The 14,983-nt window shown below is 37.4% G+C and overlaps 1 protein-coding gene across 2 annotated transcripts in view; it reads right to left on the bottom strand.

Annotated features, from left to right (window-relative positions):
• Window positions 1–14,983, bottom strand: part of fmr1 (FMRP translational regulator 1) — a 111,389-nt gene that overhangs the window by 64,768 nt on the left and 31,638 nt on the right. Inside the window, exons 4-5 of one of the 2 annotated variants that reach the window (XM_039766263.1) lie at window positions 13,042–13,113; window positions 8,625–8,708 (exon numbers count right to left, since the gene is read on the bottom strand). In XM_039766263.1, the coding sequence (XP_039622197.1) occupies window positions 8,625–8,708; window positions 13,042–13,113 (156 nt within the window). The remainder of the gene's footprint in view (window positions 1–8,624; window positions 8,709–13,041; window positions 13,114–14,983) is intronic. The other variant, XM_039766264.1, reaches the window with a different exon arrangement.

Raw genomic sequence — 14,983 nt, 5'->3', positions numbered from 1 at the left:
AGTTGTGTGCGAATATTCTGCAAACCATTTATCAAGATGCCATCATCATGTGCAGCAACGAGCCAAATTTCCTTTTGAATTGTTATGTAAATTAGCAAACTTTTTGCTACTGGGCTGAAACCAACCCTCGTGAACTTGTGGTGGATGACTGGTTTCAACAGGATGAAGCAACAGCTGAAAACAGTGTGGAGATCCATGCAAGTTTTGCAGGAGACGTTTCTGGGGAAGCTGATCTCCCTGCACGCAGATGTCGGGTGCCATTCACATTCACTTGATCTCGCTCCGTGCGATTTCTTCTTGTGGGGCTATCTCAAGTCGAAGGTATTCACACTCCATCCTCAAAACCTTGCAGCCCTCAAGGACGCTATTCACCATAAAATTGATGCTATTCCCTTTGAAATGGCCGAATGATTCATGCGAGCGTTCACAAATTGTCTAGAAGAGTGTATCGATAATGATGGCCACCACCTTGAAGGCATCATTTTTAAAACCAAGTTTTCACACTTGTCACACCTACTGATTTTCAAAATACTTTTTTAGTAGAAATTGATGTTGTATATTTTTTTAAAAAAGATATTCTAATGAAGAAACATTATTTGTATGAAATGTGTCCTTTTTCCCTGCTTTTTAACTTTGAAGACATACAGCATATCAACATACAAGAATCAAAAGGTGTAAATAAAAAAATGCTTATTGTTGCCTACTTAAAACTAATTATATTCAAAGTTTTCGAGTACATTTTTAAAAACTTGTTTTCACTCATCTACTTCAAATATCTCAGGGGTAAGGGAAACGCCGTCTTCAAAGTCTGAATATATGATCAAATCTAAAAATTATTTCAGAGAGCGACAGGGGGTGAGGGTTAGTCCTCTTCAACGTCCAAAGATACAATTATAAACAATTCTGGACGATGGTGTGTGTGTGGGTGGGGAGAAAACGTTTATGTTGCTGTGAAAATTGCCAGCTATGTCAGAAGACAACAACACACCCACTCACCACCCAATCGCAATGTCTTTTATGATAAACAAAAGGCGTAGCTTCCTGATGTGTTCTACCACTGTAAAAATGACAAAACAAAAATTTCTGCCGGTTGACAAATGTCTCCCAGTTTTTTTTTCATACAAGCACTGGATGGAGTAGAAGCAAGAAGACAGAATGAACTGGGAAAAACAGTTGCTTTTGCGGTAGTCCTGTTAGCCTGTCGGTTCCTTTCAACTGAGTCAGAAGATCCCATAAACAGCATTTCATTGAAGGCCACCTTTGGCAGTTAGACAGCTTCCCTCACCTCTGGTGTCCATCATCAAGTCCTAGGGATGCCACCATTAAATGCCACAAATGCTTGAAGACCACAGGTTTTAACAGCCACTTCCACAATGGAGATCTAGAACAGGAACTACTCCAACACAAATTCCCTGATCAAACTCTACACATGAGACAAATTCTTTCACACATAGGAGTTAAACTCACCATAAATGGAAGTCTGAGCCAGGCATTCCCAGCAAACCCTAACTACACTTCTAGGCTTGCCCAGTGTATCCAGAAAAAGTCCCTCACCTCAAATCCAACTCACTTCCAAGTGATGTTCAATTGGAAGCTCTACCACTCCCTTGACAGGAGTGTCCAAAACATATGGCCTCAGGGTCAGATGATACAACTACAAATTCTATCATTGACCTTTGGCCAATGATGTTCCAGTACCGTGTACACTTAATAGCCTCCTTGTGTTTAAATATTGTATTTGTTATTAACGATCTATGACTAGCACAGAAATTTAATAACAGCTCACCATTCTGGTTAAGATCCGGTGTACTTGTTTCTCCCAAACATTTCCTTCCAGGTATCTTCCTCATTCCTGAAGAAAGCACTGAATTCTACCAGTAGGACTACCAAGTCAGTGGATGGCACCCTTTCAAGCATTTCACCCACTTTCTCAAAGCTAAAACTAGAAAATGGGATGAGATTGAAGAAGCCATGGAGAAAGACTTATGAATGGCTGTGTGTCCATTCTAGCAAACTCTGACACCACATTAAGTGTCTAGACTGTGTTAAGCAGGGACAAAGTGCCGTGGACATCTTTTGGGGAAATTGTTGAGCAGAGGAACTCCTCACCCCAGCGAGTAAAACCTGAGCTAAGATGTTTAAAGTGCTGGAATAGCGTGGCTGACACGTCTGTTTGCAAGGAATGAGGGTAAAGCACCCTTGAAATGGCAGACTGGTATGGTGCTCCTCATATTTAAAAATGGTGACCAGTATGTGTTCCAGATACAGAGGGATCACATTCTTTGGCCTTCCAGGTAAGGCAAATGCAAGGGCTTGGAGGGAATCTATCTGATGGATGAGCCAAAGATACAGGAGGAACAATGTTGATTCCGTCCTGGCCACAGAGAAGTAAACAGGGTAATTAGTCAATTAAAGTGAAGGGGAAAAGAAGTAAATAAGCAGCAACAGCTAGTCCCTAAATAAGAAAAGGGTCAGAATGAAGACCTGCAGAAATAGCAGGGCTCTAGAACCAGAGTTGAAAACCCTTAATATAGTATATGTGTTGCCTTGATGCAGTGCAGACACACTATAGTCGGAACAACTCTGGTGTCCTATCAACACTACAATCTGCTTTTAACCGGGCAAATGCTCATCTCAGAGTTTATGTACAAGAGTCTGATGAAAGACAGTACACCATGTCCCTTCTTAATGGAGCATAGCAACAAGACAGCACCTCTTTCAGGTTACTATGTACAGTTTAAGGTGACTTCAATGTGATTCATTTTTATTTTACTTTGCTTACAATATGCACCATAAACATGTTTGTGCTGATCATAACTATAACTTATCTCCTTCAAGCTTATGGGGACTAGCTTGCGCAGTAATTCTGAACAACTTTTACTTGCCCTCATTTATTATGGATGTGCACAGCAAAAACTTTGAACATGTAATTTGCTTGCCTTGAACCACAAGATTCCCAAGACAAGTATGACACATGCTCAAAATTGTGACTGCACATGTCCACAGCAGGTATAAGAACAAGAATTCAGAACTGCTAGACTACATTAAGAGGCTACTTCAATTAAAGAACCTCCAAATTCAGTTTACTTTCAGAAGTCTGCATCTCTGGTTCTGGATGTAAATATGACACTTAGTAACCAAATATGTAGATCCTCTTTACCAATCAAAAAATAATTAGCGCTAGAGCCCACTTTCTTTATCTTGATGGAAGAAAATAATAGTTTTCATTTCAAGATATATTTCAGGTTGAAAAAATAATCAAATACATTTGCTGACCCAAATATTTATGGTTAACTATCACTTTGTTATTTACGGTCACATTTCAAAATAAATTTGCATAATTTACTTAGTCTAGAATACAGTATTCCTCCACCAATTGAAAGAATGAGACTGTGAGTACAAGCGGCGAAAATTACGTTACTCCTTAGGGTAGCTGGGCGGACACTGTGACATGGTGAGAAGCTCAGCAATTTGGGAAAGCTTCAGAGTGATTGAGAGGAACCAGTTCACATGGTTTAGGGCATGTCATGAGGATGCCCCGGGTAGCTCCTGATACAGCTGCTCTGGGCATATCCCACTGGGTTGAGACCCTTCAGCAGACGCAGGACACAGTGGAGTGAAAACACCTGGGAATTCTCCAGGAAGAGCTGGAATCTGTAGGCTGGGGACAAAGAAGTCTGAGCTGACCTCCTTGGCCTGCTGCCCCCATGATACTCTACAGGCAAAAGCAATTTATTTTTTTCATTTCTTTTTTTTTTAAACACTAGAATTACCAGGTCCTACAAGAAAACTCGCAAATCCAGCCCACCTTAAATCCATTTGCACCTCTCCGCCAGCATCTTTTGTTCTGTAAATATGCCGATTAAGACAAGCAGCCTGCTATTCCATCCCTCCCACCATCGCAAAACATTCACAAAGTTCTCCCAACTCATGCCTTCTTTGATTATCTGGGAGTGAAGTGCTGGAGTTTTAGAGTGGAAATAATAGATCGTTATTTGGAATACATGCATTTCATGTGTGTTCAGTTTCTACTGTAATCTGTGTAAACACATTGTTTAAACATAAACTTTTTCATATTTTAGTAATAAATGTTACAAAATGTAGGCATAAACTATAGAATGTGTGAAGCCTGAAGTCCAAAGATCAAATAAACACTTTCACAAAAGGTTCAAGGACGATACAACAGCTTCCGTGGCGTAGCGGTAAGATTTGCTGACTTGTAATCAAGAGTTCCCGGTTTGATCCCCACTGCCTCCTATATTTGCTATTTTCAGTTGTGAGCTGCTCATATTGTTAATATTATACAGTACACACATACATTAGGTTTGCGTCTGTAACAGACCGTGTACATTTATAGTACTGTACTGTTTTGTTTCCACTTTTAATCTCTCAGTCACGATAACGATACATACTGCTCTAAGGATCTAACGCTGTTAGTTTTTATTTGAATCTGGGAGTAACTGCAGATGTGAGTGGTGATTTGAGGCAATGGAACTGGACATTCTCTTATCTGGAGGGATAAACGTTGACACACAAACGCTGATAAATCTGCCTTATTCATATCTCACCGTCACTTTACTTTTTTTTTATTCAGTTTTATTGATTGTTCCTGCTCACGCAGAATTAGTATGCACCTTATGGTTTATGATGTCAAAAAAAAAGAGAGACATAGGTATATATGATATTTGTAATTATTCATTTTATGATCTTTTATGAGGTCAGTTCAGCGCTATATGCAATCATTAAATTCAAATGTTAACAGTTCACACACACGCAAGGACCATCCTTCCTACATGTATGACATGTGTACCTGTTGCAATGCGCACACTTCTCTCTATGCTGTGGTTTCTATTACACACCTGAAAGAAAGAGACAATATATGTGACATAGTGAAGAAATCATTTTATGACCTGAATAGTATTAATCAGAAAACATCATCGCACTAATGCAGTATGATTTGAAAATGAACAGCATTAGATCGGGTGTAAATTTATGCTGGCGCTGTTACTTAGAGTGAGATCAGGAGAGGCGGGGGGGGATGGGGGGCTAAGTGTTAGAGCATGATCGTGATTGAGAGAATAAAACTGAAAAAACCTAACTTTTACAAGTACCATAAATTTATACCCAATGTCCCACATATTTGTCTCTTTTATTTTCTCCGTGCTGTAAGTACCGTCCTTCCTACATTCACGAAGTGTGTACCTGTTGCAATGCGCACACTTCTCTCTATGCTGTGGTCTTTTTCCATTGCCTTTTCTAGTAAGATGCGACAAAGTTATTCCTCTGCAAGGTGAGCCATGAACACTCCTCTTTTCACAGTGGCCCCTGTGCATGCCTTACACAGTACAAGTATGTTGATCCTGCTGCACTGAATAAGCTCATGCCTTCTGGTGCACGATGTCAACGCAAAATGGAAAAAGAAAAAGAGGATGCAACATCGACAAGCGTCTGTTCCAAGACAGCAGCTTCCCCAGGAAAGTAAACTGAGTCAGTGTCAAGTGCCCTTTCAGTATAACAGGAATCACCACACAGAGAGAAGTGCACACATTGCAACAGGTACACACATCGTAAATGTAGGAAGGACGGTTCTTGCAGCACGGAGAAAAAAAATAAAGAGACAAATATATGGGACATTGGGTATAAATTTATGGTACTTGTAAAAGGTAGCTTTTTTCAGTTTTATTCTCTCAATCACAATCAAGCTCTAACACCTCCTCCCCCAACCGCAACTCCTGATCTGACTAAGTAACAGTGGCAGCATAAATTCATACCCGATCTGATGCTGTTCATTTTCAAATAATAATGCATTAGTGCGATGATGTTTTCTGATTGGCACAATTCAGGTCATAAAATGATTTCTTCACATATATTGTCTCTTTCTTTCAGGTGTGTATTAGAAACCACAGCATAGACAAAAGTGTGCGCATTGCAACAGGTACACATGTTGTAAATGTAGGAAGGATGGTCCTTGCGTGTGTGTGAACTGTTAACATTTGAAATTGATTATTGTATATAGCGCTGAACTGACCTCATAAAAGATCATAAAATACAAATATCATATATACCTACGTCTTTTTTTTTGACATCATAAACCATAAAGTGCATACTAATTCTGCGTGAGCAGGAACACTCAATAATACTGAACAAAAAAAATAAACTAACGGTGAGATACGAATAAGGAAGATTCACCAACGTTTGTGTGTCAGCTTTTATCCTTCCACATCAGAGAATGTCCAGTTCCATTGCCTCAAATCACCACTCACATCTACAGTTACTCCCAATTTCAAATAAAAACTAACAGTGTCAGATCCCTAGGGTGGTAGTATGTATCGTGATCGTGACTGAGAGAATAAAAGTAGAAAGAAAAAAAAAAAACACGGTAACTTTTACAAGTACAGTACTATAAATGTACACGGTCTGTTACAGATGCAAACCAAATGTATGTGTGTACTTTATAATATTAACAATAAGAGCAGCTCACTACTGAAAACGGCAAATATAGGAGGCAGTGGGGATCGAACCGGGGACTCTTGATTACAAGTCAGCAAATCTTATCGCTACGGCACGGAAGCTGTTGTATCGTCCTTGAACCTGTTGTGAAAGTGTTTATTTGATCTTTGGAGTTCAGGATTCACACATTCTATAGTTTATGCCTACATTTTGTAACATTTATTACGAAAAATATGAAAAAGTTTATATTTAAACAATGTGTTTACACAGATTACTGTAGAAACGGAACACACATGAAATGCATGTGTCTCAAATAACGATCTATTATTTCCACTCTAAAACTCCAGCACTTCACTCCCAGATAATCAAACAAGGCATGAGTTGGGAGAACTTTGTGAACGTTCTGCGACGGTGGGGGGATGGAATAGCAGGCTGCTTGCTGCTTGTCTTAATCGGCACATTTACAGGACAAAAGACGTTGGCGGAGAGGTGCGAACGGATTTAAGGTGGGCTGGATTTGCGAGTTTTCTTGTAGGACCTGGTAATTCTAGTGTTAAATGACTAAACCTTTATCTAAAGATACCATTTAAATGAAGTTCAATCTTAATGAGTCAAAACATGTTAAAATATATAGATATGTATTTTTAGCATAATTTGGACATGTCAAGATTTGAAATTCATTAAAATAGTATCTTTAGATAAAGACTTAGTAATAACAAAATAATGAAAATTTAAATATGCCATTTCCATCAGTGGTGAAAGAAACTGTACTCTTGGTTGCTTGACAGAAACAACCTCAAGTAGGTACTTCGTATTATTGTCTAATGGTCTCTAGCATCCACTTGGAAAATGTTTTTGCCACTCCTCCATACAGAATTCTTTCAGTTATGCAATGTTTGAGGGGTTTCTGGCATAAGCAACCCATTTGAAATTCCCTCTCAGCATCTCAATGGTACTAGTGGGGGGCTAGAATTGGCACGTCAAAGCCAATTCAACCTCTTTTTTTTCTGCTATTCCTTGTTGGATTTACTGGTATGTTTAGGGTCCGTGAGAGATACATACAGTATTTAGGTGTAACATGGTTTGTCCATAAGGTGTTTCGGTGTACAATACTGTGCAAAAATTTAGGCAGGTGTGGGGAAAAAATGCTGTAAACTAAGAATGCTTACACAAATAGAAGTGATAACAGTTCATTTTTATCAATTAATGCAAAGGAAATGAAAAGAATGCACACATATACTATTTATCCTATACAAGTCCAGACACCTCACACCCAGATAAACCAAACTTGAGCTTTGAGAATTTTGTGTCCAACTTCAGCTGCATCAGTGGGGGATGGGATAGGAGCCTGCGTGATGCTTTTGATGCTTGTGCTGATTGACACATTTACAAAGCAAACATGGTGGCCCGGGATTACGACTTTTTTTGTAGGCTTCTTGGACTCTAGTTTTAATGACATTGGATGTATGTTTGGGGTCGTTGTCCTGCTGCAGAATAAATTTGGGGCCAATCAGACGGCTCCCTGATAATAGTACACGATGGATTAGTATCTGCTTGTATTCTCAGCATTGAGGACATCATTAATTCTGACCAAATCCACAACACCATTATCAGAATTGTAGCCCCAAACTTGCAAGGAATCTCCACCATGCTTCACTGTTGCCTGCAGACACTTATTGTACCGATCTCCAGCCTTCTGCTACAGCCAAATATTTCACATTTTGACTCATCAGTCAAGAGCATCTGCTGCCATTTTTCTGTACCCCAGTTCTTATGTTTTAGTGCACAGTTGAGTCACTTGGCTTTGCTTCCATGTTGGAGGTATGGCTTTTTGGATGTATTCCTCCCATAAAGACATCTTCTGGCCAATAGATGGCTGTACCTGAGTCTCACAGGCTTCTGCCAGTTCTGAGCTGATGGCTCTTCTGGACATCATCTGATTTTGAAGGGAAATAAGCATGATGTGTCTTTCATCTGCCATACTAAGCTTTCTTGGCCGACCACTGCGTCTTCAGTCCTCAACGCTGCCCATTTCTTTGTGCTTCTTCAAAAGAGCTTGAAGAGCACATTTTGAAACCCCAGTATGACTTGCAATTTCTGCCTGGGAGAGACCATGATGATATAGTGTAACTACCTTGTGTCTTTTTATTGTGCTCTGTCTTCGTCAAACTCACCTTGGTAGCAGAGTTTGGCTGTTCCTCACCCAGTTTTAGCTCCAACACAGCTGTTGCTGTTTCAGTTATTGACTCTGTTTCAACCTACATATGAAAATGGTGATCATTAGCACCTGTTTGGAATAACTGGTTAATCATACACCGGACTATAATCCAACAAAATCCCCAATTTATACCTATAAGAATTGATGCTGATTTGAAGGCAAAAGGTTGTCACACCAAATACTGATTGGATTTAAATTTTTCTTCTTTTAGCTCACTTTGCATTTTGTAAATGATAAAAATAAACAATTAGAGGTAACACTTTACATTGAGTGTCCATAATTACACTGTAACTACTATGTAATTACTTGTATAAGTACAGTGTAACTACAAGTTATTACTCCATACTTATTGTGTAATACAAAGTAAAGCTATAGTTAATTACTCAGTTGTCATTGTTATTCCACAGTTTATATAATTACAATGTAACAATTTATCACTGCAATTCTCCATTATAGTTGCTCAGACTATGGAACATCTGTTACATAGTTGTAGTTACATACTCTGATGTTTTTATTACATTTTCAAAGCACAGATACAATGTAACAATGTAAGAACACTTGTTTTTTGGATCAGTGATAAATTGTTACTTTGTAGTTATATAAACTGTGGAATAACAATGACAACTGAGTAATTAAGTATAGCGTCACTTTGTATTACACAGTACGTACGGAGTAATAACTCGTAGTTACACTGTACTTTACAGGTAATAAATACATAGTAGTTACCGTGTAATTATGTATACGTAATGTAAAGTGTTCTTTGAATTTATATGTGTGAAAGCATTCTTACTTTACAGCATTTTTTTTTCACGCTTGCCTAAAATCTTTGCACAGTACGGTATGTAATAGGAAATACAGGGCATTTGTCTTAAAATATTAGTATGAAGAGTCTGCTGAAATGGTCAAGTAAACAAACAGAAGGACTCAGGCTATGGTTCAAGAAATTGGCTGGTGTCATGTTCTTTTATGTACCTAGTAAGACTTGTCAGATGTTATGTACAGATTTTTTCATAAAAGAATAAGAGCTGAACTTCATAGGTATTTTGATGGACAAGAATGTAGTAGAACATAGACTTTGATTTGGCTGTACTGCAAATGCAGTTATCTCTAAGAATGACTCTCTGTCTCTGTTGAATGACAATTTACTGATACCTCTACTGAGGGTACTATCCCTTAGTAGATGACTATAACAGGGTGCTCCCTCTTTATGATGTAAAATTAAAAATGCAATGAACAAGCTTCCTCCTATTTGGTTTCTGACTCAGAGGTCCTAGTTGAGGAAAAAAACATTTTCTTCAGTGTATTTCTAATTTATTTCTTCCACAGATCATTGTAATGCTGTAAGGTCCACTTACAGTCAAGGGTTAAATATCCAGACAGATGGTCTCACATTATGCTTAAGCACCCTATTGTACAATTAAGAATAAACGGTGGATTCTATGACGATGAGCTGCCCAGGCCCCGATGCATACAATTTCTACCATCATGCCTTACAGTTGGTATCATGTTCTTTTGGTCAAATGCTGTTGTTGGTTTTCACCAACCTTGTGTTTTAGCACTGCAGCCAAATAAGTCTATCTTTGCAACATCTGTCCAGAGCACATTGACCCAAAAGTTCCAGTATTCCACAAGGTGATCATGGGTAAACTTTAATCTTTGCCCTGATGTTCTTTCTGGACAGCAAAGGTTTTCTTCTAACACACCTACCATGTAAATCTAATTTGTGCAGCCCATTTTTATTCGTATACTTTTACACTTTGAAATCAAGTGTTATACATAAACACTCACAAATACATATACTTGTACTACATACACAATATGTTATATGTTTGTGATTTGTGAACTGCAGATTAAAGATGCATGTGAAAATTGTAGCTTTCAAATGACAGTGATAGGCTCCACTTTAAGATACATATAGAATTATGATAAACTCTGGTTTCTTCAGAGTTAAATTTTGAGAAAAATAAATGAGATTCAGATACTTCATGCTCCCTGCTTCTTCCAGTAAGGCATGTGAAATCCAGAGTAAACTTCCTGTCAATTTTTCTTTTATTTAGTTAGTCTGTTGACATTGCATCACCATCAGTCTTTTATATACAGTAAACTATAGCACCAGAAAAAAAAATACATAAAAGTTAACATGCTGTCACATGGCAATGGTCAGCAAATGTAGCCTCATTATTATTATAGTGGATTCAGAAAACATTCAGACATCTTTATTTTCTGCACTTTATTGCGTTGTAGATTTAATCATAAATGTATTCTAACCCAATCGCCCAAAAGACAAAGTGAAAACATGTTCTTAGAAAGGTTTGCAAATTTAATAAAAAATCAAAAAACTAAAATCTCTCATTCATAAGTATTCAGACCCTTAAAGTAGTACTTTGTTGAAGGCCATTTTGCAGCATTTACAGCTCTGAATTTTCTTAATGTCACTAAAAGCTTTGCTAAGTCTGGGCTTTGGACTTGGCGACTTGTCCTAAAGCCATTCCAGAGTTGTATTTGCGGTATGTGTTGGGTCACTCTCATGCGGATGGGTGAACCATCAATCCAGTTTAAGGCTGCGTGTATTCTGGAGCCAGTTTATAGCTGGCTGCATTCATTCTTCCCTAAATTTTGACTGCTGAGAAATACGTCAGAGCAGAATGCCATCACAACCATGATTCATTTAAGGGAAGTGGTAAGACAGGTGATGAACAGTGCCTGGTCTTCAAAATACATAGTGCTTGGAGTTCTACCCAAGAGATTTCTATTTTTGGCTCATCAAACCACAGAACCTGTTTCCTCAGAGTGCTTTAAATGCCATTTGACAAACTCTAAGCAGGCTGTCAAATATCTTTTACTCAAGTGTGGCTTCCATCTAGACAATCTATTATAAACACTTGATGGAGTGCCGTTGAGATGGTTGTCCTTTCAACACCTTCTTGCATCTCAGCAGAGGACTTCTGAAGCTCCGTTACAGTGGTCAAGTCCCTTCTTGTCTAGTTACTCCTTTGTGGTTCAGAAATTCTTTCATTTCACAATTACTGAGTCCACTGTGCCCCGTAAAAAAAAAAAAAAGCAAAGCTTCAGAAATGGTTTTATACCTTTTCCCTGTTGTCTACAGAGTATTTCTGGACTTCATTGATTTGTTTTTGTCCAGACATGCAATGTGAATTGTGGGAATTTATATACACAGATATATGCTTTTCTAATTCTGTCCAAGCTATTCAATTTGCCACAGCTGGAATCCAATCAAGTTATAGACACAAATTATAATTTAAGCAAACATAATGCACTTGACCACAATTTGGAATGCCACTCCAAAGGGTATAAACAGTTATACAAATAGATGTCAGTTTTTGATTTTTAATAAATTTACAAACCTTTCTAAAAACATGTTTTTACTTTGTCATTATGCTTTACTGAGTGTAAATTGATGGGAAAAAGTATCAATTTAAAATTACATCTATAACGTAATAAAGTTTGCAGAAAAAGGGGCGTGAAACCATTCTGAATCCAATGTATTTAATCAAAACACGTCTTTACTGAAAATCAAAATACAAAACTCAGTATGTATAAAATGTCTTTGCAACTATGCATATAAAGTTGAATGATACAGAATAAAAATTTAAAACAGAGCACAAAAGACTTGGTGACACACCAGCACACAGGCTCAAGCTAAGAGAAAGAATAATAACTTATGTGGAAACATTTCCTTTCCATGGCTACTGAGGTTTCAGGAGGACAGGGATAACTGAAGCTGCTCTGGGGAATAACAGCTTAGTGTGTCTATAGCAATTATAGGGAGATCCAGTGGTTCAAGTGCTTAGTCAGAATTGACGCCAGATGTGTATCTAAAGCTGCCACATACCTAGAAGAAATACTGAGTTGACTCTGTGTAGGAGAGGTGGCACAATGGATGGCTGACAGAAAGAACAGAAAAATCTCTGGGACAGAAAATAAGAAGAGAGTGTTTTACATTGCTACTAGGGAGACAAGTCAGTGTGTCAAGCATTCCTTCTGGTAGAAAAATCTCTCCTGCACAGCATGATGCAGAAAGGTACCAAGGTCTAGTTTTATTGCCGCTTCTTCACTGTTACTGGCGTTTTTTGTTGATCCCTGCCTTGTTTATTTTAATATTTAAAACAATCTCATGATATTATAGGTTGATCACTTAGTATTTTTCAAGTGTGGACAGGCACCACAAAAGTACCCTTCTCCTGTTTCTGTAAAAATCTACACAAAGAAAAGAGTGAAAGCAAACATTTACTTATGCTCCATTCAAACAATGTAAAATAAGTTAGCAGTAACAAAACTATCTACTTCTTCATGTACTATATATACATCTTTATAATGAAAACATACAGTATATTTGTAAAATAAGCACTCACCTCTCCCTTTACCATTCTAACTTTAGCCAGCCACCAACCACAAGGTTCTTTGTCATTTGCTCTGGAATACACCTATAAACAAAAAAGAAAACAATTATAAATGAAAGGAAAAAAAAAACTGTACAAGTAATAGAAGTCTCTAAAAACACATAAGCAGACACTAATATTTTCAGGACTATACTGAAAAGCTAAAAACTTCACTTTTAAAAGTCAAACGCAAAATGATGCTCATCAGAGACAACTTAAAAATAGTAATATTACGTACCAGTTTATTAATACATTTTAGTATTTAAAATTTTTGATGCATTTACTAAGGCTTAAAATGTCAAATTATTTATTCAATGCCAAACGGAAGCACCAATAATTGAAAATAAGCTATTTATTGATTTTTTTAAACCACCGTTTCCTGTTCATGGTTGAGGGGAACAATAAAATACACCAGTATCTTTTTGTGTTATTCAGAGACCAGTTCAGAAAGGGACAGTGCCTGCCTGATCTGTCATTCACAAGCTTAACACAACAGCAAATATCTTTGCATTGTAGAAGGAGCCAAGGTGTTTGTTCCAGAAATTAATCTGACATGCCATAGCAAAATACTTCAAAATGCTTCTTTTTTTTATCCCTACAAACTTTTTTAAGAACTCAGTTTCAGTCTATACCATGGGTGGGCAGCACTGGACCTGGAGGGCTGCTTTTGTTCCAACCCAGTTTTTTTAATGAGCAGTCAATTATTGCTGATGAAGTACTTATTGCTCAAGTGACTTTTTGATGCTTCATTTTAGTGGTCTCGCTTGTTAAAGTTCCCCATCGCTAATTGCTAATTTCAATCTTAAACAGTTGCATTCACTATCTTTATTGGTTCTTTATTAGCAATAAAATGCAAATTACAAATGAGCCAACAGTTCTCCATCTCATCTGCATTTACACCTATGTGGATTCATCATGTACTATTTGGCTATATAAAATAATTAAGAGAAAAATGTGACAAACTGAAAAATATCTGTTTTAGGCTTCAAACCATTTGGATGATTTCCTTGGAAAGGAAAAAAATCTATGATATAATAACATATTGTAGACTAACATGCCTTAAAATTAAATATGGTCTGAGACTGGCAAAGCAAGTGGGTTGGAACGAAAACCTACAGCCACTGTGGCCTTCCAGGACAGACACTGCTCACCCTGGTCTAGACCCTATTGCAATATGGAACCAAAAATGCAGGACTTGACATTGGCACAAACCCTAAAAGGCACCAGAAACAACCAACACATTCAGACCTATATTTTTACATTGCTAATTGTTACAAAAAGTAATATGGTTCAAAAACATTTTAAATAAGTATTACTTGATTGGGTTATTAAAAACACAAAAAACTGCATATTTTTCATAATAAATCAATCAGATACACAAGATAATCATGCCTGAAATCCAAAGAAAGAAAATTCTGAAAAAGGCCCGTTGAGCTGACAGTTTACAACCATTGTAACCCTACAACATGATTAGTTTTTTCTCAAACATACATGGATACTCAGTCACAGGGAGTCAATGAGAACAGTAATCATTTATTGTACGGTTAAGCACAGTATTCAATCCCTCCCTTGGTAGTTTAATTATTATACAAGACAGAATGAAAATGTATTTAATTAGGCTTTTTTGACACTGACCAACAAATAATCTTTAATGTCAATGTGAAAACATATCTTCAAAGTGGTCTAAAGTAATAACAAAAATAAAACACAAAACAATTGAACACATTGAGTATTCAACTCACTTTACTATGGCACACCTATTATCAACAGTCACTGAATATCTCTTGCGAGTACTGTTAAAAAATTAAGAGCAGACCATTCAAAAAATTTGAGTGATCATGCAAAAAGATAACTCTGAATTAGGGTTGTGCGGTATACCTGTACCAGAAAACTCTTGAAAACCCCAAATTTTAAA

This window comes from Polypterus senegalus, chromosome 10, assembly GCF_016835505.1.
Source record: "Polypterus senegalus isolate Bchr_013 chromosome 10, ASM1683550v1, whole genome shotgun sequence".
NCBI classification, from domain to species: domain Eukaryota; kingdom Metazoa; phylum Chordata; class Cladistia; order Polypteriformes; family Polypteridae; genus Polypterus; species Polypterus senegalus.
This window is presented reverse-complemented; position numbering and strand designations above follow the sequence as displayed.